The 23,990-nt window shown below is 40.3% G+C and overlaps 2 protein-coding genes across 2 annotated transcripts; both read left to right on the plus strand.

Moving 5' to 3' along the window:
* Positions 1 to 2,286: 2,286 nt before the first annotated feature.
* Positions 2,287 to 4,997, plus strand: rxfp3.3a1 (relaxin family peptide receptor 3.3a1). Its single transcript, XM_044030120.1, has one exon. It carries the CDS (start codon positions 3,082 to 3,084, stop codon positions 4,066 to 4,068), a length of 987 nt encoding a protein of 328 aa, XP_043886055.1. The 5' UTR covers positions 2,287 to 3,081; the 3' UTR covers positions 4,069 to 4,997.
* A 2,536-nt stretch (positions 4,998 to 7,533) lies between these two features.
* On the plus strand, positions 7,534 to 19,777 carry LOC122772254 (mortality factor 4-like protein 1). The gene is made up of 12 exons (XM_044030121.1): positions 7,534 to 7,751; positions 9,207 to 9,253; positions 9,348 to 9,415; positions 9,665 to 9,751; positions 11,035 to 11,115; positions 11,264 to 11,289; positions 13,664 to 13,752; positions 14,357 to 14,458; positions 14,599 to 14,687; positions 15,623 to 15,795; positions 18,274 to 18,358; positions 19,250 to 19,777. The coding sequence occupies exons 1-12, from the start codon at positions 7,712 to 7,714 to the stop codon at positions 19,332 to 19,334; spliced, it is 972 nt and encodes a 323-aa protein (XP_043886056.1). The 5' UTR covers positions 7,534 to 7,711; the 3' UTR covers positions 19,335 to 19,777.
* Positions 19,778 to 23,990: the final 4,213 nt, after the last annotated feature.

Below are 23,990 nucleotides of genomic sequence, written 5' to 3' on the forward strand. Positions count from 1 at the left end.
CGTTTGCTGGAACAACTCTTGTGTATTTCCTGTATTGTGCAGTATTTTTTATTTATTTTGTCATCTTATTTCTACATATATATATGTATATTATATTTTTTACAAAAGTGTTTAATTTCCATGGGTGAGAGAGTACGAGTCGGCTGTTAAGACTTTTATTTAATTAGCATTTGATTAATGTAATTATTATTATTATTATTAGTGTTATTATTATTATTATTAGTCGTCGTAGCGTTTGCCATTTCACAAACAGTTTCTGTTTATTTGTCACGTGTGGACTTGGGTAAGACTTTAAAATAAGGGCACAGAACACGTGATTATTATGTGATCGACTCTTGACGGTGAATGAATGAAGTTTGAGATCAGTTCTGAATTCCTGTTGCTCACCATTGAGGAATCATGTGGTGACATAACAGCGGATGAATCATCGCTCCGTGAGGAACAGACGTCAATTTTACAAAAGCAGTAAATTAGCTGTGTTTAATTAAACTGTTGGAGTTTCAACAGTCGTGTTAAACGTGACGCTGGTCACAGACAGTATTGTTCTCTGGCTACAGTTTCCACACGACAACATTTGGCTTTAAACGGAGAAAAAGACGCCAAAATTGTAAAGGAAAATTGCTTTTGCTTGCATGTGAATGTCACCCAAAGAGAAAGAACATGTAGTTCATCCGTTCATTATTTTCCTTATCGATTAATGTGCCTGATCATAGTTTTTATGATGTTCTCAAAATGATTCAGCTTTAATGATTTTTCTTTGTCAAAAGGAGCAAAGAAACTGGAAAATACTCTAAATACCTAAAATACCTAAAATAATACCTAAAAAAGTTGTCGTAGTAATTGATTAATAAGTGATTAATCGAGTAGTTGTTTCAGCCCCACAGTTAATATCGAGCTTTGTCGAATTCACCCTTGTCCAAAGAGAAAGAAACATTATCTAGATTTAGTGAAAAACCTCCTTTTTCTTAAAGCTGCTGCTGCAAACCCGATGTTTTTTAAACGATAACAAAGCCACAGACACTCGCGTGATCAGCTGCAGGGAGGTGAGAGTTCACCTCCGTTAAGAGAACCGATCACATGAGCCTTTTTTGTGTCCTGTGCTCTCTTACTTGTTCATGTTTGACGCGACTTTGCTTTAATTCGCTCATGAAGTTTGAACATGAATCATCACCATGTGTTGTTTGGGAAATGTGATCAATCACAGTTTAATTTATTTGAAAGTGCAGTCGCTCACAGGCTGCTGCTGTTGCCGTTGTTGTTGTTCTTGTTGCCGTTGTTGTTGTTGATGATGAATGTGTTTGGAGTGAAGTGCTCGACAAACTGGAGTCAAACCAAATCTGTGAGCTGGGCTTTGTGTTGTCAAAGAAATCACACAAAATCACACGAGACGTCGTGAAACATGAATATAAAAACAGAAAATCGAGCTGCAACTGTTGATTGATATGTTCATAATGTCTCTATTAATCAGAAAACGTAAATAATGACATTTTCCACAAGTAAATTTGAACAATTTCTTTGTTATTTGAAGCAAAGAAGCTGAAAATCACAGAGAAACACGTATCAGTAAGTCACCGCAGTCCTAATGACAACATGAATCATCTTATCTGCTGTTGACGTTTGACGTCTTGTGTGGTTCTGTGTGATTGACCCTTGCATTCTGTGGACGCTCTAGAAAAAAGCAGAGCCTCGTCAGAGTGTCCACAGCTCCCCCCTGTGGCTCCTGTGGGAGACGCAGCAGTCATTGTTTTTCTTAACAAAAAAAGGGCCTTTTTCTTTCTTCTTTCAGGCTGCTCGAGAGAGAGAAAAAAGAAAGAAAGAAAGAAAGAAAGGATAAATACGAGAGCGAGTCCCTCTCTGCGTCTGCAGCCACACACACACACACACACACACACACAGGTGTGACTGAAGCAGTAAACACTGTTTGTTCCTCCTCCAGCAGCTTTTTGTGTTTCCGCCAAGTTTAAACTCTGCGTGAGGACGCGGGGACAAAACCTTCCTGTGCTCACATTAAAGTGAATAGATAAAGGCCACTTTTACCCCGTAGTTACTCTCAATTGTGTTTTCAGGAGGTGGACACGCAGTGGCGCTGCTCCTCGCTCGTGGTGACGTTTCACCTCAGATTTACAAAAAAAAAGGGACAAAAGGTCAACGACGATTGTGTATATTGTGTCTGAAAACTGAAGATACAAACGTGAGTGTTTGACGTCTGTCTGTCTGTTTGTATGCTTTTTCTTTGTGTGTGTGTGTCATTACTAAGGAAGAGAGTAAATTAATTTATATATTTTTTGTAGAAAATGAAAAGCTGTACTATTATTAAAATTAAAAAAAAAAAAGGACTATGGCCAATAAAGAGTCTCACACATTGGGAAATAAAGTCACACTTAAGTCGGCGTCTGCGCTCACTGCCTTAAAAACATTCACAGGTTCTGTTTCACAGCATTAACATGAGGTCATTTAAGGCTTTTCGAGGAGGGGGGGAAGAGAAGACCGTGTACAGTTGATCCTTGTTCGTTTCCACAAATATACCAAGTACAAAAAAAATATTTATTACCTGCATTGGAAGAAATTGTTTACTTATTGAATGTTACCTGTTTATGTAGAAAAGCAAAGTTTAGATGTAATAAAAATGCATTCTGTTATTTGTTTTGTTTGTGGCTTCATCTCTTTCTCTCAGCTGAACACGAGGTGGCAGCAGAGAGTCGCTCTGAGCAACTGCTTCAAAAGCAGTTACGCACGAGACTCAGTCTCAGAGTCTTTCTGGCTCCAACACAACATGTACAACTTTAATTAAGATGATTTTAGATTATTAATTAGATGATTAATCTGGGATTAAACGTGTTTGGGAAGTTTGGCTGTGCGCGGTTCCTCCTTTACGCACAGAAGCATGCTTGTTGGAGCTGCCAAAGCATTAATGTTGATGATTAGAGGGGAGGGGGTGACACAGGACAGGAGGGTGGAGTGGAGACAGACGGAGCTCTGAGGATGGCACCATGTTCTTCACTCCTCAGCTGCGGTTGGTCACAGATGTTTTGGTTTTTGTTGTCTGAGCCAAACAGTGGCGTCCTGGAGTGACCTGACAGAATGGCTGAAGACAACGAAAGCGCGTTATTGAACCGGTCACAGGCGGAGGTTGACAGGTTCAGCAACCTGGAGGACATCGATGTGACGGCAGACGGCAACCCGGTGCTGAGGTTCCTCATCTGCGTCGTCTACTCTGTCGTGTGCGCCGCGGGTCTGATCGGGAACCTGCTGGTCCTCTTCTTCATCAGAGTGAAAAAGGAGAGGAAAAGGTCCACGGTGAACTTCTTCGTGTTCAACTTGGCGGTGACGGACCTGCAGTTTGTCCTCACGCTGCCCTTCTGGGCTGTGGACACGGCGCTGGACTTCAGCTGGCCGTTTGGGAACGCCATGTGCAAAATCATCCTCTCCATCACGGTGATGAACATGTACGCGAGCGTGTTTTTCCTCACTGCCATGAGCGTGACCCGCTACTGCTCAGTCGCCTCCGCGCTGAAGAACAGACGCCCGCAGAAATCGTGTTCCGCCAAATGGATATGCGCAATTATTTGGACACTGGCGACTCTGGCGACTGCGCCCACGTCCATTTTCTCCACAGTCAGCAACGTGACCGGGGAGAAGCTGTGTTTGCTGAGGTTCCCGGGTGGACAGTACTCGCTGGCGGTTTATCACATACAGAAGATCCTCGTGGGCTTCGTGTTGCCAATGTGCGTCGTGTCCATCAGCTACATCATGCTGCTGCGCTTCGTCCGCAAGCGCAGCATGAAAACCAGCAACCCCAAGCGCAGATCTCAGGTCACCAAGTCCATCACCATCGTCGTGTTGTCCTTCTTCCTGTGCTGGATGCCAAACCAAGCCATCACTCTGTGGAGCGTCCTGGTCAAGATGAACGTTGCCAACTGGGACAGCGCGTATTACATCGTCCACACCTACGTGTTCCCGCTCACCGTGTGTTTGGCGCACACCAACAGCTGCCTGAACCCGATCATTTACTGCCTCATGAGGAGGGAGTTCAGGAACAAACTGAAGGATCTGGTTCGCAGAGGATAGACGGTGTTAGGAAAGTGTGCAGGGCAACAGTGAGCAGTGCGCACCGGGTGCGCATTTGGCACTTCCATCAGTCCTTGTCTTTAAACGCGTGCGTAAATGTAACCTGAGCCGTCTCTACTGAGAAACACGTGTCATTGCTGATGTCGTTACTGTTTGTTTGTAAAAATTGAAAGTGTTATGTTTCTCTGTTGTCCTGCAGTTTAAAGGACTGCGTGCGTAACTGCACGTGGCACGAGAACAGTTTAATCATATAGTCAGCGTTAGACGCTCAATGGCCACTTTATTAGGTACACAGGACTCCTTACATATTAGCACAATTGGAATCTGGTGTGATCTTCTGCTGTGGCTCCTCTCAGTGGCGCGCACAGACATTTTAGGATAGCGGGGGCTCAAGAATAAAAAGATACCTCCTCACTTATTAATTAAAACAGAGTCACGAACTCTTTTGGAGGCAGTCTTTGTTTAATTTGTGATGGAAAAAGTACAGTTAACTAAGAATTGCATTCGTACATATGTAAACATTTGACATAATTAAAATATGTAAAAAAAAGCTACAGCACAAAACACACGGGTTGAGTTGGAAAAGTCACAAATGGAGTTGCGTTTCACTTGTGGCTCACAAACCCTGACATAGCATTCTGAGTTAATAGTGAAAATACTTTTCTACGTTTACTGTTAATCACTTATCTCTTATTTGTTTCAACCCTGAGTCAGTCTTACACTTATTTTTATAGCTTTGAATCATTTTTATGTGGAAAAATACCATGTAGAGCAGCGAGGTCTCAAACTTGCAACCTGTGGTCCACATTGGCTCCAGAGTTGTGAACTATATCTCGTTCCTTATCAGCATAGGCTCTTTTATTTTGAAATTCTGGTGAAATATCTATTATATCTTCCTACTACTACTAATGTTATTTTGTTGCGATATCATGCTGATCATCAGACATGATGAGCACATCATGTCTGATGATATTATCAGTTGTAATGAGAGTTACTGTTGAGTTTCTGCCCACTTTTAAACTAATCAATGAGGCGTTTCCATGCAGAGAACTGCTGCTCACTGGGTATTTTCTCCACTTTCTCTGGAACATTCAGGATTAAAAGCAAATGATGTGGTCAGAGCAGAGAGGGAAAGAGTCTATTAGCCCAAGACCTTAAGGCCCTGATGAGTCAAAATCAGAATAATTCTCCCAGTGGGAATTTGGATTGCTTACATTTGCACCTTCAGAAATAGAATGACAATCATCCACGTAATTGATTTGACAGAATTTTTCACACTGGATGTCCTTCTGGAGGCAACCGTCTTTGGACCAGTAACAGGATACACTGAGGTCAGTTTTGCAGTGCCTTGCCCAGGAGTTGGGGTTACCCAGCACTTGACCTCTGGTTACAAGCCCAATTCTCTTCTGCTTTGCTACTCGCTGCCCAATAAGGAATAAACTTAAGGAAACACAAACATAGCATTCCGTGAAACAAACAAAGGAATGGAAATGGACAGCGTGCTGTGTTTAAAGTCACTTTAATCAGCTTTTGAAGGAAGAAACTTGAACTTATTTGACCGTCAGCACACTGTCCTTGATGTCGTTGAGTTGCTGCTGTGTGACTGGCCGTCAGTTACGTGTTGAGCAGGCGTGAGTGTGTCACAGAATTGACCAAATGAAATGTATAAAATGCCGACTGAAGAATTTTGCACATGAGCCTGCAACGGTGTCTGCAACAGTGAACTCACCACAGCAGAGCGTCTCTGTGTTCTCTCAGAACAATCCACCTGTGGACTGGAGATAATAGGCAAGAGCGCACACATGAAGCACACTCTTTATCCTCAGCATCCAGGAAAACCTCCCTCCCTGCATTATTTCAGCCTCAGTGAAGCTCTATGAATATGAGACACATGCACACAGGATGATTTTACAAGCTGTGGCGCACATGCGCACACACACACGCTGGGTTTAATGTGATTGTTCTATTCAATCAGAAAGAGCAGGCTTTACTCTCTCTGTGACAGCACGGACACGGGGCTGCATGTGTTGATCCAATAAGGAAGGAAGGAGCATTTCAGGAGACGTCGGCCGATTCCATTTCTGACCTTGGTGTCGTCACAGTCTTTTGTACTCGGTGCAGTCATAGAATTTACAAGGCTTCTCTTATAATTGTCATTGTTATGGTGAATGTAATTAACTCTTCACTCACAGAGGATGACAGGAATACACGCTTTACTTATTATGCTGCCCACAGATGAGTTTGACCTGAAAGATGTACGTCATTGAGGAACCAGCGTTTACATATTCTTACATATAGGATTTTTTTATTTTTTATATACTACACATGTTTGTTTATTTATTAGTGCCATCTGTTTTAAAGATTTTATTTATTTATTTTTCCTCCTTGGTGTTTTACAGCCATGGTTCTCAAACTGTGGTGCATGTACCACATGTGGTACGCCAGTTTCCTCTGGTCAGATTCGGACCTAATATACGGAATATTTTATCTTGTTATGTGTATAATGGATAGAAAACAACCTTGATCCAGTGATAGTGTCACATTGAATCGTATATAAGTCATTAAACGGCTGATAAGTAACAGAATTTGCATGTGTATGTACTGTATATAACTGTGTGTGTGTGTGTGTGCGTGAAAGCATACATTTTACGAATGAATCAAAAGTGTTTCTATGTTTTTTGTGTTATTTGTTGTTATTGTTGTTTTTGCTTGTGTACCGACTGGACTGGGATTAAATGATTAGATTAAGCGTCACATTGATGTTACAGCAGCTCATGTAGGATTTAGGGATGAGACGATACCGATACCACAAACTCGAGGCATTTCGAAGACAGAATTCTCCAACTGTGTAACAAATAATGTTCTCCCAAAAAAAGCAGAAATAAACAACATGACTCAGCTAAAATGTTGTTGGTTTTTATTTACATTTTAACAGCCTGTGCATAATGAAGAATGTGATATATATAGGATTGTTTTGGATTGGATTGGATTCTACATTTTTATATGTCTGATATCTGATCCAGTGATTTTTCCCTCCTGTAGATTGAAACTGACTTTAAATTTTAAATATTTTCCTTAATATTTGAGCCATTATAGGAGGTGTGATTTTCTGTTTTAACAGACTTGTGTAAATGTACAGCTGTGAGTCTGTCGGTGTTATTTTATGTTTTGTACTGTTCGCATATTTCAATCAAAACAAAAAAATTGTATATTTTTAAATAGTAATGATTTACAGTTCTATGTATTATAGATAAAAGGATAGCTAAGAAAGTTTTGGTTTTGACCATCAAAAATCTGGTTAGTTATTATTAGTTATCAGGTTTGAGGCTGTGATACACACTCCGGAGCAGAAGGTGGCGATAGTGTGCCTGTCACGCGAGTTTCAACCGATGGAAGAATTGAGAGGAAGTAGAACAAAAACAACAACAACAAAAGAAGTGGTTGATTTTCCGATTTTCGGAAGTCGCCCGTGAACGCAGCGCAGCCCAGAGGCTTCGTGGTCAGGTGACCCGGCAGCAGGCAGGCCAGTCTCGGCTTCTCCTTGGCTTCGGCACCGATGTCGGAGGTGTTTGTGACCGGAAGAGATGGACGCTGGCGATGCACGGATTTGATCGGTCAGACAACCGTCCAGCTGAGTCTGTGAATGGCGCCAAAACAGGACCCTAAACCTAAATTTCAAGAAGGTTCGTACAAGGAAACAGCAGCTGCTGCTCAAAGAAAGCGTGTGAAGAAGGGGCGGGTTTGTTGTTGTTATTGTTGTTGTCGTTGTCTCAACCTCACGGGAAAAGAAGATAGAGCCCGAATAACCGCAAATACGCGTGCGAAAACACTTAAAACACACACATAGTTGACTCTTGTAGAACGTTTTCACCTAACAACGCGTAATGTTGAAATGAGCCGTTGACGCCAGGCTAACCGTTAGCATGTGTATAGATGCTATGTGTTGTGGGGACGCGACGATATACGATTTTAGGGGGAGAAAAAAATCGATATGCGATAACGTCGAATATCGCAGTGACGACACAAATGAGTTGCGATAAATACACAAATACTTCAGTTCACGTTGTTGATGTTTTGCTTTGGGCTCGATGCTAACATGCTGTAGCCACAGACAGTATACTGACACTGGGGAAAAACAACTTGGTTTAGTGAAGTAATTCAACATTTTTATGTCCCACCTATCACTAAAACACCCCTTATGACTAGAGCGAGATGAATAAATAACGGTACTACCCGTCATTCTTGGTTGTTCACTTAAACACATGTGTCTTTAAGTAATATTTATGTAGCATCACAACATTTAGTGACATTTTTAGCAATGTAAGTAGTAACATGTAAATTGTTTGCATTTATATTGTGCTTTTCTAGGTTCGAGAATCATGATGAGATATGCGATACCAATAATATCACGTTACAACGATTCTGTGATAATCAATATATTACAAGACAGTCATATAGCATCACAATATCTGTCTAGCTGAAGTAAACAAATCATCCGTAAAGAGTTAAAAGTGCAGGATTTCTCTATTTATTCACAACATAAACAAAGCAAAGTTCATATAGTCTATGTATTGAACGTGGATGGGGCATCTCTTAACGCAGCTTTCTCCACCATTATCCCGCTGTAAACTCCCTCTTCTTTAGCCAGGTAACTTCTGCCCAAGTTTCACTCATTCTTCTGAGCAGCGGCATCACGAAGAGACGTGAAGTAGTGACGCCCGGCGAGTGAAACTGGCAGCGTCTGTTTACTCTAGAGCGTCTTAATTTGTTCATTTAAATATTGATATCCGACCTGACGTGTCCATTATCATATTGCATATCACCAAATCGGTATTTTGACTGACTCCTACTTAAAGGTGCTTTTCACTACACTTTTGCAATCTACCCACACATTCATACAGCACTGTGTATCATACTTGTCATTCACAGCCATCAGGAGCAACATGGGTTATTTGTGTTGTCCAGGGACACATCAGCTGGGAAAGAAACCCTCGACCTTCCAGTTGATAGACATACATATATATATATTTTTTTTACAGTTATTGCAATAGCACTGTGAATGTCAATTATTCAAATACATTTTCATCGTCCAAATGTTCATACGCTGCTTTTCTCCCGTTTCTTTTTCCTCTTCGCAGGTGAAAGAGTCCTGTGCTTTCATGGGCCATTGCTGTACGAGGCAAAGGTGTGTTTAAGTGCGCGTGTGTAGCGCGTCAATTATTAACAACAAAATAAATGTCCGCCAATGACTAACGCTCACTTTCTCTCTTATTTTACAGTGTGTAAAGATCAGCATAAAGGAAAAGCAGATTAAATACTTCATTCATTACAGTGGATGGAACAAAAAGTGAGTAGCTTTTTTTTTCTTTCTTCTTTTGCAAGGACACATTTTGGTTCACAATTATCATTGTGGGGACATTTGTGACAATGTTATAGGTCTACAAAGTGCTTAGGTTCAGGGTTTGTGTGTCCTTACATTTACAACTTATGTAATTGTGTGCGAGCCGAGTACAGTACAGTATGTACTGTGTATGGAATGGGCTATTTATTCTCATCCTGATGGAGTTTTGAGGCTTGAAATGTTCTTCTTTTGCAGCTGGGATGAATGGGTTCCTGAAAGCAGAGTTCTCAAATATGTGGACAGCAACCTTGCGAAACAAAAAGAGCTTCAAAAGGCCAATCAGTAAGTTTCCCTCTCTGTGCACAGCATGTACTGTACTTTGTAAGACCATGTAAGAGTTTCTTTTCAACTGACATCATCACCACTGATACTGATATCAGTCCAATACACTCATATCACATCTTTTAACCCTTTGCGTGGCACTCATTGAAAGACTTGGAAATAAAAATGGTAGAAAATCAAGTTCCATGAAGGTACCATATATGGTTCCTTGTCCGTCTGTGGTAAAAAAAGAAGAGAATGTATAAGAATATACAAGAAAAACACAAAGTGAAAGGAACATTATTTTAGAACATTGTTACCCTGGTCCTCTGGGACCCCTGTCCTCCATCAGTCTCCCTGCTCACACACCTGATTGATTTCATCAACTTACCATCATTATTAGTCTTTGAGGTATTACCGTACATACAGGAGAAGACCAAGCCATATGACTGTACTTTTGGGGGTATTGTGGGCCTCTGCTGATTGGTCAGATTTCACGATGATGCTTTCTGTGATGTAGCTGGATCTCCTGATTGGCTGGGTGAAATCCACGTTTTTCCAAGATCTTGCCTTAATGCACGATAATGCATTTTCTGCAGAAGTTACCAAATAAAAAGTTATTTTCCCGGGAAAAGGGTTTCACCTAAAAAGCTGTTAACAACACATTTGTGCTGACGCATTTACCAGCTTGACATTTCAAGCGATTTCCTGACATAATACTGCTTAATATGCTGTTGCTGATTTCTATTTACATTGTTTTTACTGTCTGTGTGTCGTTTAGCATTTGGATTGTAGTGGATTTTTAAATTTTTCCCCTTTTCCAATATTCCATTGAGGGATTTATGACAAGTATATCACCCATATTGATTAGGGATGAGCCGATATGATAATAGTTATTAATTGTTTTTTTTGAAAACTTGAAACTTAAACAATTCATTGCTCTTGCTGAGTTGCTTGGCTCAGTTGTGGCACTTAGCACCTTCCTGTTTACAAAGCCCACAGAGAGAAAGGAGCAGGTGCAGGAGTGGGAATTAAAGAGGCTCTGTCTTCCTATTACAGTCCAGTGACTCATCACAATTATTTTGAAGCTGTTAATTTAATATAAAAATGTTGCATGACGTTCATGATTCTCCTGCAAATGAATGTTTAAGAGTTTAAACTATTAGTTGCACAGTGCTCTTCACCAGGGCTGCAACGATTAATCAATTATTAATTGATTGATAATTGATCATGACTAAACGATGGCTTGTGTTTACTGCTCTTCACAGTAAAGTGATGATTCTCACTCTTCTTCTCCTCCACAGGGACCATTATGTTGAGGGAAAGATGAGGGGTTTAGCACCAAGTAAGAAGATTGCTGCCGTGCAGCAGAAAAATGTTGATCTGTAAGTCTCCACCTCGTTCAATCAATCAATAATTCAACACGCTGCAAACACATAATGTACATGGATATAATGTTATAAAGTCATAATTTATGTCCTGAATGATGTCACTCATGTCACAATGTTGTTTTGTTTCCGTCTGGGCTCAAAGGAAAGCAAAAAAGGCAAAGCAGAAGAGTGAGTAAAAAGCTTCCTAACTTTTATTTGTGTATGGGATTGCATTTTCAAGTGAAGAGGGAATACACATCATGACAGGACAAGTGCAGAGAAGATTAAGATTACGCTTAAATGCACTGTTCCAAATATCTTCCACCTGAGGAGCAGTTTGATGTTTGGAAACAGCGTGGGATCATGGGAATTGTGGTCTCTCTGCTCTTACACGGGGGAAAACTTCAGCAGCTCAATGTGCACTGAATAGCTCCTGCTTCATCTCCTTCCATAGGTGATTTGCCTGGGAAAGTAAAGCAGAGGACATGATTAAAAGGCGACCACAATGAAACGGTCCATTACCTTGAATTAGTGCACTCCCCGTGATTAATCGACAGATGGACAGAGTGTCCAGTTGGTGCCACGGTGTGCATTTTTACCCTTATTTCTTGCATTTCTTATGCAAACACTTTCAAAGTCGGCACTGCACACACTGGTGATTTTAGTAAGTAATGTACATTTGTCTTTTTGTTTTCAGATATTTTAATGCACAAATGTAGAAAGTTACTAATATGTTTTTAAAGGGTAACTAAACCCCCAGTTCTGAAGGTAACTTTGCTCAGTGCCAGATTTTTTAAAATGCCAAGAAGTGGGCTGAGAGCTGAGGGAGGGAGGGGGTGTGGTCTGGTGGCTAATTTGACACAGGAGAGAGAAAGGTGACGAAGTAGCAACTCCGGAGTGGAGCTACATGATATATTGTAGATCTACCGTCATCATGATATCGCCATGTGTGCGAACGAGCGCTTGAACTGCGAGTCAACAGTGGCATTTATTATTCATTGGATTGTTTACTGTATATTAATACATAACAAATCAAACATTTGTATTTGTATCTCTTAGTTTATCATGCGTGGTGTCGTCATCACAATATTCAGCAGTGCTATCGCATGATTTCCTACTCTGGAGTGTATAAAAGAGGGGAGGAGTCTGGGATAACAAGCCTTCAGTTTACTCCGACAGTGTTCATACGTAATAGGTTGACACCTTCCTCCGGAGCCAGTGTCGTGCCATAATATAACCAACCGTGATGTGGAAAAAAAAACACCTTTATTGTGATAATGTGCTGCTGCAGCGTGTAATGGGAATGCTTTTCACGCTTGGGGTGCTTATTATAGCACAATACAGCACCAGGTTTAAGTACCTTCACCCTCAGAGCTGCCTTAATCTACGGCTGCGGCGTATTAAAAAGATGGTGAACAAATGGTAATATCACCTGGGGACACAAAAATTGCTTGTTGCCTCTAAATAAGCCCTAAGAGCAGGAGGAGCAAATACCCACAAAACCTATTTCTCTCCCTAAGACATAAAAATAATGTCAGGAAATGAGATTAGACTGCTTCAGCTCCCACTGAGGCTTTTTCCAGGTAAAATACAAAAAGGCACCTACTATAGTGTAAACTGGGGCGGAGCGATGAATTCAAAGCGCTGTTTCTCTATTCAATTCAAACTCTATTCAATAAACTTAATCTGTTAGGTATCTAAAGATAGTCAATGGATATTTTTATTGAAGGTAATGGACTGTTTCCTTTCCCTTTTAATGACTTCATTTGCGTTACAGTGCCGCTGCACAATGTTTTACATAAGGTTTGCCTTTTTAAAATTGTGATGATTAATGAACTTTTTGTACTCTCAATGATCCTCTCTGCACTCAATAAAATGCCAGGGCTCTTTAGCGTGAGGCCGCAGATGCACTGGTCCTGCAAAGAGAGAGTTAAGAGAGTCGGGTCGGGGTTTTTGAAACTTTTTGAAAAATGGCTGATTGTTGTGTGGCGTCTGCAAAAGCTGGAATACAAAGTAACTTTGGGAAAAAAGGACTGAGAGGATCAACCTAGTGTCATCAAACGATTTTCCATGATACAGTTCGACTCGACTCTTTAAGTCTATAAATAAATATCACCAAAACCTACACAGTGCAGCTTTAATTTATGTAAAAGCATTAGTACATATTTGACTACAGATAATGACATCCAGAGAGCAATCATGGTGCAGCTTATAGTAATTGAAAATTAATAAATGAACTATAAAGTGTGTTAAATTATAGAATAGAAGACGGGTAATGACTCTGATGGACCTGGACACAATGCTTGACTGAAGTAAGAAATGAGTCAAAGGTCTCAGAAGTAAATTGAATCAGCTGGAAGCTTCATTTACGCCCCCCCCCCATTTTTTCAAATGGTTCTAGCAGCTGTGAATACAGAACACACAGCAAGCTGTTGTTTACCTGCTCATCCATTTAGCCATTTATGGAAGTTGCCATCGATCATTCTGGTTACAACCTGCCAAACTCAACTGTTAACCTTCATTTCTACACTATTTTAAAAGCTGTAATTGGTGTCTTGTTTAGCCCCAGGGCCGGGTGAAGGCACCAGCAGCGGAGAGACGCCACAGGGACCACGGAAGAAGAGGGCTCGGGTCGATCCTACTGTGGAGAGTGTAAGTAGAATCACTCTCTTGACCCACAGGAATACTGTATCTCCCTGAAAGTGATTATAATGAATGAAGAGATTTGTTCCAAAGATGAGAGAATCTATTTTTGGTGCATTTCTGTGGTGGCACATACAGGCCTGGAGTAATATATACAGTATTTAGAGTCTTTTTTTGCGGGGGTTTGTGTGCGTGAAGACAGTTCATGAAACAATGCTGTTGAAAACCTTTTTTTAAAAAAAGAGAAATGTCGTATAAGGAAAGTACTGTTGTAGAAAAGGCCCAAAAGACTGAAAATTTAAATCGATATAACAGTGACAGTAGTCTTATATTCATGATAGACTTCTTATTTTCGAGTAAAAACTGTATTTGTATTTATTTTTATCTACTGGAGAAGCTTATTCTGTATCCAAATGATATGATATTCTCTTGTTTGTGTTTTCAAGTTTGGCAGTTTTGCTCTCTGACTATAAATACCCACTGTACGCAAGATGAAGGATGGGCAGTTTTTCTTTTCTTCTCCGTCAGACTACTACTTAAGGACAAAAGAAAGCTATAAATATAATGATGTGTGACTAACAACCACAGTGTGTGTGTGTGTGTGTGTTTCCAGGAGGATATGTTCACAAACCGCGTGGAAGTAAAGGTGAAGATTCCCGAGGAGCTGAAGCCCTGGTTGGTTGACGACTGGGACCTCATCACGAGACAAAAACAGGTTTCAAAAAATGAACCACAAACACACACACACACACACACACAGCCTATTTGTGTCCATTTCATAAATTGTGTACATTTTACATCTTGACGTCTGTAGATGAGCGGTTGCAGAATAAAGAGATGCATTTTCACTTTCAGTTGTTTCATCTGCCCGCTAAGAAGAGCGTAGAGACTGTCCTGGAGGACTATTCAAACTACAAGAAATCAAAAGGAAACTCGGACAATAAGTAAGAAAAAACACCTATAATTTCTGCACGTAGAGAAACAGCGGTGTTCTGTGTTGATCTATGTGATTACGTATTCTTATCCTTTTGTGTTTATCCAAGAGTGAACACCAGACACAGTCTGATGCAATTTCCACAGTGTGATAATAACTGTCGTACCTAAATTAACCTTATGCTGCTGGCTTGTCGCACACATCATGTAGCTTTTCTACTCTTTTCCATTAGACTACCATTTTATTGCAGAAGAGGAGTAAAAAAATGCTTGCTATGATTGGATATTTGATTTAAATGCAAAAATCAAATCACCGGAAAATGTGCACTTAGTCCAAGGAACGGACTAGAACGTGTTTGCAAGGCAGGCACACAATATTGTGTCATACAGGTTAGCGGTGAGTCATTTCAATACTGTTTTTGGATGATAAAACTGCATCAGAGCACGACACACAAACAACAGAAACTGAACTAGAGAGCGTGCAAGACTTCCACCAAGGCTGCTCAGTCTCCCACGATCAAATTGTGAGTTGTAGCAGCACACAAACAAAGTCAGTTCACAAAAGAATAAGACGCGACATTCGTTCATTTCAGGCTGGCATTTGTTTGGACAATCTTTTGCTCTGACGGCTTGAATAATTGAATATTTTGAAGTTTTTGTATAGTAGCTGGACTCAAACTTGCTGCAAACTAAACCTAGCATAGCAGAAGCAGACACACTTCACATCCGAATCATTTCATAACATACTGTTACCAGTCACCAGAAAACGTTTTGAGTTTGAGTTTGAGTAAACCCATGCAGTCTGTGATCTTTGACTGATTTCCTGTCTCAAGCGCATCTTTAAGAAATACAGGACCAGTGATTCTATGACGCCTTTGGTCTGTAGGTTTTCACGAAAGCTCTCTCTGGAGAAAATGCGTGACTTCTCTCCTCTCGGTTCACTTAGGGAGTATGCCGTTAACGAAGTGGTGGCGGGGATTCGTGAGTACTTCAACGTTATGCTGGGCACGCAGCTGCTGTACAAATTCGAGAGGCCGCAGTACGCCGAGAACCTGGCTGAACACCCGGACATGCCCATGTCTCAGGTTTATGGAGCTCCGCACTTGCTGCGCCTGTTTGGTAGGGACCCCGAACACACAACCACAACCAGTTAATGCCTCACCCTGATCTTAACCATCTGACTTTGACCACGGAAATGAGGTTCTGCCTCATTAGCACCACAAGACTCTGGTTCTAATGAGGACTATGGGTCAAAAAGTCCAGTAAGTACCAGAACAGTTTCCTTAAGAGGAAGCAAAATGAGTACACAGAATATCAGTTTGGGTCTCATGTACAGATTCAGCTGCAGTGTTGAAGTTTCCACTGTTTTCCCCAATAGTTTCATCAAAGGGGATTAATAAAATACAGTAATACAATAAAGATCTATTAAAACACAGTTAAAGCTGCAGTACATCTAATTATAAATGTGTCTTACATTCAATCCGTTGTCATAGATTAGCAGCTCCACACAACTCTCTCTGTGTTTCTCAGCGTAGCGGTGTTTAGATCTCACCCTGTGACGGTTCGGCACTGCACGCAGGAAGTGATTTGTTTAATTTCAGGACAGACAGAGGTGACAGTACGGCCTGACGGGTCCTGTTTCGAGGTGGCATACTGATATTCTGTTCACAAAGACCACAGAATCATAACATCAACAACAACAACAACACAACTAAAAAAAAAGAAGAAGCTTTAACTCCATTCACAAATAGGCTTGGTTTAGATTTTCTGTGTAGGAAGTGACGAGTGGGTCTCAAATGTCCCATGACTCAAACTGACAGGGCGGGGTCGTCTCACACTAAGCTGTGAGAATAGATTAGTCATCAGGTAGGTATTTTCTTGCCTTGAACTGTTGTTTGAACTGTCGTAAACCTCTGTTTAATCTGTCACTGGTGATATTCAGCATGTACACTCAGTTATACACAGTCAGGGCTTTCTCAGAAAATGTAATATAATATAAATGATGTAGGGTAATTCAAAAGTCCCGCATTAAATCCTCCTGTCCTGAGTGTGACAACGTTCAGTTTGTGGTGCTCGGTGGTTAAAATGTGTCGTGATAATACAACCGCGCGTCCTTGTTAGTCCTGTCTTTTTTGTTTTGAATTGATTATTTTTGTAAATGTGCTCTTCTGCATTGTGCTCTTCAGCCTTTTTTCCCCAAAAGAAAACCCTACATAGACAGACTTGATTACTTTCTTTCTTTCTTGCAGACTTGCGTCCATAATATACAAAAAAAGACAGAACAAAAAGAAACAAAAGCAAACGCAATAAAAAAAGAGTTTTCAGAAGGCAGTTATCCCCAGTGTTTCCAAAACGGGATTGTGCTACACGTGTCACCATATGCAATTTGCATTTCTTAAAACCATCTGTAATGTGTTGTCACAGACACTTCACTGGCACTAGTCTATCTGGGCCTTTTTAGCAAGCGTCTTCGAGCGTCATTAAAATCCACTTAAAGTCTCTGAAGGTTTCACAAAGGGTCCCTTTTAACAAAGGGAGCTTCACTCCATCACTGCAGGAACCAAATCTCAGTGACGGTACATTTGCACGAGCGTATAACATCACAACACTGACGATAAATGTCCTCGTCGTCTGCCAGTCCATCTGTTATAAACATGTCCGAGATGTTTCACGACACTGCAGACGCTCAGGAGGACTTTGCCCCGACAACTTAAGAGTCAGGAAATGTCATACGTTTATCTTCCTGTCATACCTTTATCTTCTCACCACTTTACTTCCAACCATACAGCCAGTTTTGAGAGGTCATTCATGCAAAAATTCAACAAAATAGAGGATAAAATGCTCCCTTGCCTGACTCCATTGCAGAACTGAAAAGTAGCAGACACACCGTAATCCCATTTGACCTGCACAGTCTGGTGAGCACATCCATACATGAGACAAGCATCTAACCATATATTTGGGCACACTTGCTTGGCACAGTTTGTGAAATAATTTTCAGCAGCAAGGGAAACTTAGCTTTCTCTAAAATGTCTCAAATTTCAATACTAAACACGCACTAGAACGCGTTTCCTCGTTCTAGTTGCCTCCCCTGTTTCGAGGACTAGCAATGGCCACTGTTCCTTACTAATTATTCCTTTAAGACATGTATAAACGGTTTGAGTTGTGGGCCTTTACAAACTTTAAAAACATACATGAAACAACATGTAAATATGAATATGTTCTTTCCTACTCTGAACTGAAAGTCTTGGCATAAATGACCAAACAACTAAGCGATTTAACAAGGAAAGTGTTTTATCGATCCATCTAGAGAACAGAATTATCTTTGTGAAGGTTGGGATTATTATAGGGCTGTTGAATTTACTGCAATTGTGATGTAGAAAAAAAAAAAAATACAATATAGGTTTCTTAAATGGAGCATCGAAATTTCCTTCCCTCAGCACCGTTATTGTACCTGTAAAACATTTCCATTGTGTTGAAAGCAAAAACACCTTGATCTAAAATCTATAAAAAGTCATCTAGGTAAATTAAATTACACAATAGTAACTTGTTTGCCATCAGTGAAACAACAGTTCAAACGGTGTTTTCTTCCTCTAACAGTTCGCATCGGAGCCATGCTGGCGTACACTCCACTGGACGAGAAGAGTCTGGCTCTGCTGCTCAGTTACCTTCAAGATTTCCTCAAGTAAGTGTCAACTCCCACTACACCGCTGCACTCTCCCCTGTCATGTTCGAGTGACTCTCCAACGTCAAACGCTGCATCCGCTGCTGAATTAGTGCAGCCAGGCTTGTTACAAATCCTCCAAACATTAGTCATGAAATTGATTTTGTTTTTTTGTTGCTGTGCAAAATATTTCTGCTCAGACTGACTGAAATCACAACATTTCCCAGATGACTTAAGTAATGATTTTTTTTTTCTGTTATGATAAATTATGGAAACTTTCAATCTAAAAAGACACAACTGCAGACACACTTTTACTGATTAAAGTGAATTCCACTAGGGGTGGGAATCAACAGCAACGCCACGATGCAATATTATCGCAATGTTTAAGTCACGATACGATATTGCAAAATACTGAATATTTGTGAAATCGTATATTGCGATATACACTTGGTCAGCACATTTTTCTTAATGCTAATCCACAAAGTTTAATGTTTTTTGTAACATCAGTTAAAAAAATGATATGCAGAAAAAACATACTTGGTGTCAAATGCGAGATAATAATCCCCCCACTACTGTCTACTGCTTTATCCATCGCTAACCCGGACCTTCTTGCTGCGAGGCAACATTGCTAGCCACGACACTACCGCGTGACCCCGTAGCATGGCATCTTTTTGTCGGCATCTTTGATATTAAACTTTAAGAAAGGACTGAGTCTTCCTGACAAGACTGTCTCAAACTCTCAAGAAAGTAAAATAGTAAAAATATCCCCAACCGCACACACACACACACACACACACACACAAACCATCAGTGTGACGAACACATTGTTTTGCTGCTTTTAGCAGACACCAAAAGGAAAAAGAAAAATAGAAATCACTGCTCCATGGTGACAAAATGTCATATTTCCTCCAGGTACCTGGCAAAGAATTCATCCACCTTCTTCTGTGCCACTGACTACGAGGTTGCTCCCCCCGAGTATCACCGCAAGGCTGTTTGAGAGCTCTCAGCACAGACTCGCTGCTACTGAAGCATGTCACATCATTCTCCCCAAACACATGTAAAATATCCCATCGCCTCCCTTCTGAGTGCAGACTTCGATGAGATTTTTTCACTTGAACTGATGCACTTACTCCTCAGTGGACTCAGGAGCTTGTTACATTTGAAACGTCAAATATGTTTTTTTGCTCAGCCTCTCTCTCTCCCTCCCCCTCTCTCCCTTTGTCATTCTGTCCCTCTCACTTCTTTGACACAAGGAAAAAAACACAATGAAACATTAGCGTCCACGAGCAGCTCTGTGGTGTTTTAGGTGCATTCCATCTGATATTTGTTATTGTTGCATGCATGTATTTATTAGTGTTTCTTCTGCCACATGACGTGCACTTAGCGGTTCATGTTTTTGTACCTGTATCGTGTGTATTTGTATCAATTTTTGTAAAAAAAGAACGTTTTTACACAATCTCTACATATTTACTTTGACTTCTTGTTCACGTCTCATTTTAAGAACTACGCTGGAAATAAAATGAGGCTCACGGCTAACACTGTGTGATATCAACACACGGCTCAGCCCGCGACTGTACTTCAGCACATCTGGCATAAAAGACTTCAAAGGGCCTATAGAATATGATTTAACATTCCCCTGAAATAGACGGGAGCAAAAAAACATCTCTCTTTCATGCTGGATGCACATGAAAAATGTAAAGTTGGGGCACGAGCCGCAGGAAGCAGCAGCGAGCGCGACAATTCTTATGATTGATGTGCACATGGAGAAAAGAAATCTAAAAGGCCCACAAAGTGCTTGTTTCAGTGAGATTTGAGACAAAACATTTTAGGATTATTATTTGTAAACACTGATGCACAACATCAACCGACTCAATCTGAAGTTAAAGTTCCAATGTGTAAAATTAAGGTGAAATCATTTTCTTTTGGCAGAAATTGCAAATATTTTTTTAGCTATATTAGATATCATCAGGTATGAATTGCCTTTTTTTTCAGGATCTCCAGTTTTTACAGTAGCTCACAATAGACAAACTGAAGGTTCAACAACACGTGTGTGTTTTCCAGCTGCAACATGCAGTTTTATCAGTAAAGTAAATGCTAAGTGTTAGCTGAACAAAGTAAAAAGGCACATATACTGTAAAAAGTAAAGTATTTGAAAAAAGACCAGGTGATAAACTGCAAATACTAAGTTAAAGTAACTATAAAGTAATCAAATAAATGTATCAGTTCGTATACTGTATATCTGTGGCTGTTTACATTAAATTACAGTTAAGATTCCAAGTGATCAACCATGTCTCAGACATTATATGATTTAGAGCTGAAACAATTACTCGATGACTAAATTAATCGTCAACTATTTTGATAATCGGTTTGTCGATTTCTGATCGTTTCAGCTTCTTAAATGTGAATGTAGTCTTTTATATAGTCGTTTCTTTTGCTCCAAAGCTTTATTTTAATCTTAATGACTCAAGGTCTATAGCAGGTCAAATAAATGAACTACGACGTGGATAAAATTAAGCTTCAAATCTTGTCAGCAGGGGGTGAGTGAAGTGAAAGAAGTCTTAATTGTGTGGGGGAAAAAAAACAACTGTTCTGAAAAATTAGATCACAATATTCAGACAAAATCCAGCAATAACGTAAAGAGATATTGTTTACAATACAAAAAACCTTTATGAGGCAAAATTAATCTATAAATATAAAAAAAATAATAATAATAAAAGTGTCAACCCACACGTACGAGACCTCTGATACACAGACTTTCTCTGAAAGCAACTCTTTCTCAGACTGTGTGAATTATTTCTTTTTTAAAATCAATAGTTGGAATCTGGTATCTGGAATTCACGTCACTTTAATAATAATGTCATTTAGTTTGCTCTGAACGTTAAATACACGTCTGTGCATTCAAATCACGTGTTAAGCTAAACTCTGTGGGAATGAGACAGAAAAATTGTCATTGACATTTAGTCATTAATTGCGCCTGGATAATCATGTGCCGTGAGGGCAGTGAGCTTTCAGCCTTTACGGGCTGAAGCGCGCCGACAGCTCCATGGCAACTCCATAGTAACGCCATGGTAACACTATTGCAATGGAGTCATAGCTCGAGGGCAAAGACATGTTTGACAGCGTGTAGTATTTAGTTAAAAATGTCCTTAATGTAACTGATGGCTCTTAACAAAGAGCACAGGGGGTGCAACATTCTATTATTTCACGTGATGTGACTTAGGTCGCAGATTTGAGGACACAACTCGACTTAGACTTGAGCAAAAAAGACATTTTGTTCACGGGATATTTACAGATTCTCAAATATTTAGGAGGTACCGTTAAGATTTGTTTCTGAAACACGGAAAACGCCTGTTTTTTGGCGTGCTTGCGTACAAACCTGGCAACCGAGTGACACAAACACCTTGAAAACAAACGTTGGTCATGATAAGTGCTCAAAACCTGCCGTTTTTTTAGCCTAATATTTTAAATAATGATATTTTAAAGATATGTGGGAAATCATCTTCAATCTTCATACAATTTGACTTGTAACCTGCTTGATTTAAAGCAGGGACTCGACTTGACTTACTTGATACTTGAGGAATGACTTTGGGACTTGCATACTGTATGTGTGACTTGCTTTATCTCTGGCTGGTGGGGACACGAAGCATTTATTGTTTTTTTTGAGCAGTAGAATTCACTCTACTTGCTTTACTAGTGCATTTTTTTAGTGCAGGAATGACGACACAAAATCTAAACACCAATTGAGAAACAGAGAGAGAGAGTGGTGTGGAGCCGGTCGGCTTAATCATTTAAATCAGTGTGTGTGAACTTCTCTGACAATGGTTACGTAACTGCTGGTTAAGAATTAACTCATTTTAAAACAGGGCACAGTTATACACTGCTCTGAGTTGTTAAAATAACCTTTTACCTGCCCCAGAGCCGGCCCATTAACTAAACGCCTGTAACCACCAGGGGGCCCCCCTAAAGCATTTCATTGTGTTATTTTTATTTTACTTTATTGCTTGTGCATGACGATAACATTACCCAAGTTAAGGCATGGCATTTTTAAATATATATATATAAAATGTACTGGCATTGATAAAGGGTCCGAATCTAATTTAGCTTAGGCCCCCATGAAGTCTTGTGCCGGCCCTGAAGTTCCAGTACCTTTGATTTCCACCTGACTGACGACTACAGTAGCACACATGTACTACACGACACCTTACACACGTTTTTAAATAGATATTCGTATATTTTTTAACGCTTGAGTTAATTCCGGGCAGTTAATGTTGAAGTATTTGTAGTTTTCTTGCCTCAGGTACTTCCCACGTCTCCAGGTAAGTGTGTGACATCACGCCAGGTTTTCCTGCTCCTCTGTCCCAGGATGCCTCCCACCTCGCTCAACGGCAATTTACCCGGAAGTCCCGCCCTACAGCGTTGCTGATTGGCTGAAGTCCAAGCCGCCCCGTGAAAAGTTCAACTCGGTTTGCCGCGGAGGCTGTCAATCAAGCCCGCCGATTGAGCCTGCGGTTAGGCGTCAGGTGAAACTGGCTCAGTGAGGGAAAAAAGGGAGCCGAGGAAAAGTTAGTTCGTATGAACTTTCTAGCTCAGTGTTTTACTTAGTTCATGAACTCAGTCAACAGAGTGGACTTTTAACAGCGGAAACCGACACAAAACAAGATGAAGAGCCTCAAATATCGATTGAAAAAGCACGAAGTTACCATCACAGTAAGTTTAACGCTCCTGTTTTGTTGTTGTTGTAATGGCTTAGTTTTGCTTCTACCTCCATTGAAACGGTTGTGTTTTTTGACAAACAAAGCTGGTGGCGGACGTTGTGGGTTTTTTTTTTTCACCGGGGCAGTTTCGTCGACTCTCGAACCCCCGTCTCGTCCATAACAACCGTGTTAACTGCGGGCATGTTCCCACGGTGGCTGAATACACCACTGCCTGAAAGTAGAAGCACCTGCACCACGAGCAGATGATGATTTAGCTTTGATTTTACTGGCCTGGCCTTCATATCACTTTACCAGCTTGTTGTGTTGTTCCTCTCAAAGAAGATAACTCCGCCAAACAGCCGGTAGTATCTGGTGGTTATCACCGAGGACACCCACAGTCCCTCTCAAAAACGCTGCGGGGCATTTTTCTTTTTTTTTCACCGACGTTTCTTTTGTGTGCTGTCAAAGAGCCTGAGACCAAACTCACGACCTCTTTAAAGCTCCATAAAAGTTTCACACCAACACCAGGACTGTAATAAATGGTCGATTACTAAATAAACCAACAACAGGCATTAATCGGCTTAATCCATTTCTCATTTTATCCTCTTAAAAGTGGACACTTGTTGGTTTTCTATGCTCCCCTGAGAGTTAACTGCATATATATATATATGTATGTATGTATGTGTGTGTGTGTGTGTGTATATATGTTTATAACATGGTGAAGTTTTGAGGTTTTGAATGAATCATTAATGATAAATCCATTACTAAATGAATTGACAGCTATTTTAAAGTGGCTTAATCGATTACACTTTTAAGTTAGTCTTTAGTTTTTGTTCTTCTATAAAAGTATATTGAACATTTTCGTTAAATAATCGATTAGTACCTTATTACTAAAGTAACTATTTGCATAAGTCATTCATTGAATTGAAGCAGCTTCTAATATAAGCCTCTGTAATGTG

Source organism: Solea senegalensis, linkage group LG7, assembly GCF_019176455.1.
Source record: "Solea senegalensis isolate Sse05_10M linkage group LG7, IFAPA_SoseM_1, whole genome shotgun sequence".
In the NCBI taxonomy this organism is placed as follows: Eukaryota; Metazoa; Chordata; class Actinopteri; order Pleuronectiformes; family Soleidae; genus Solea; species Solea senegalensis.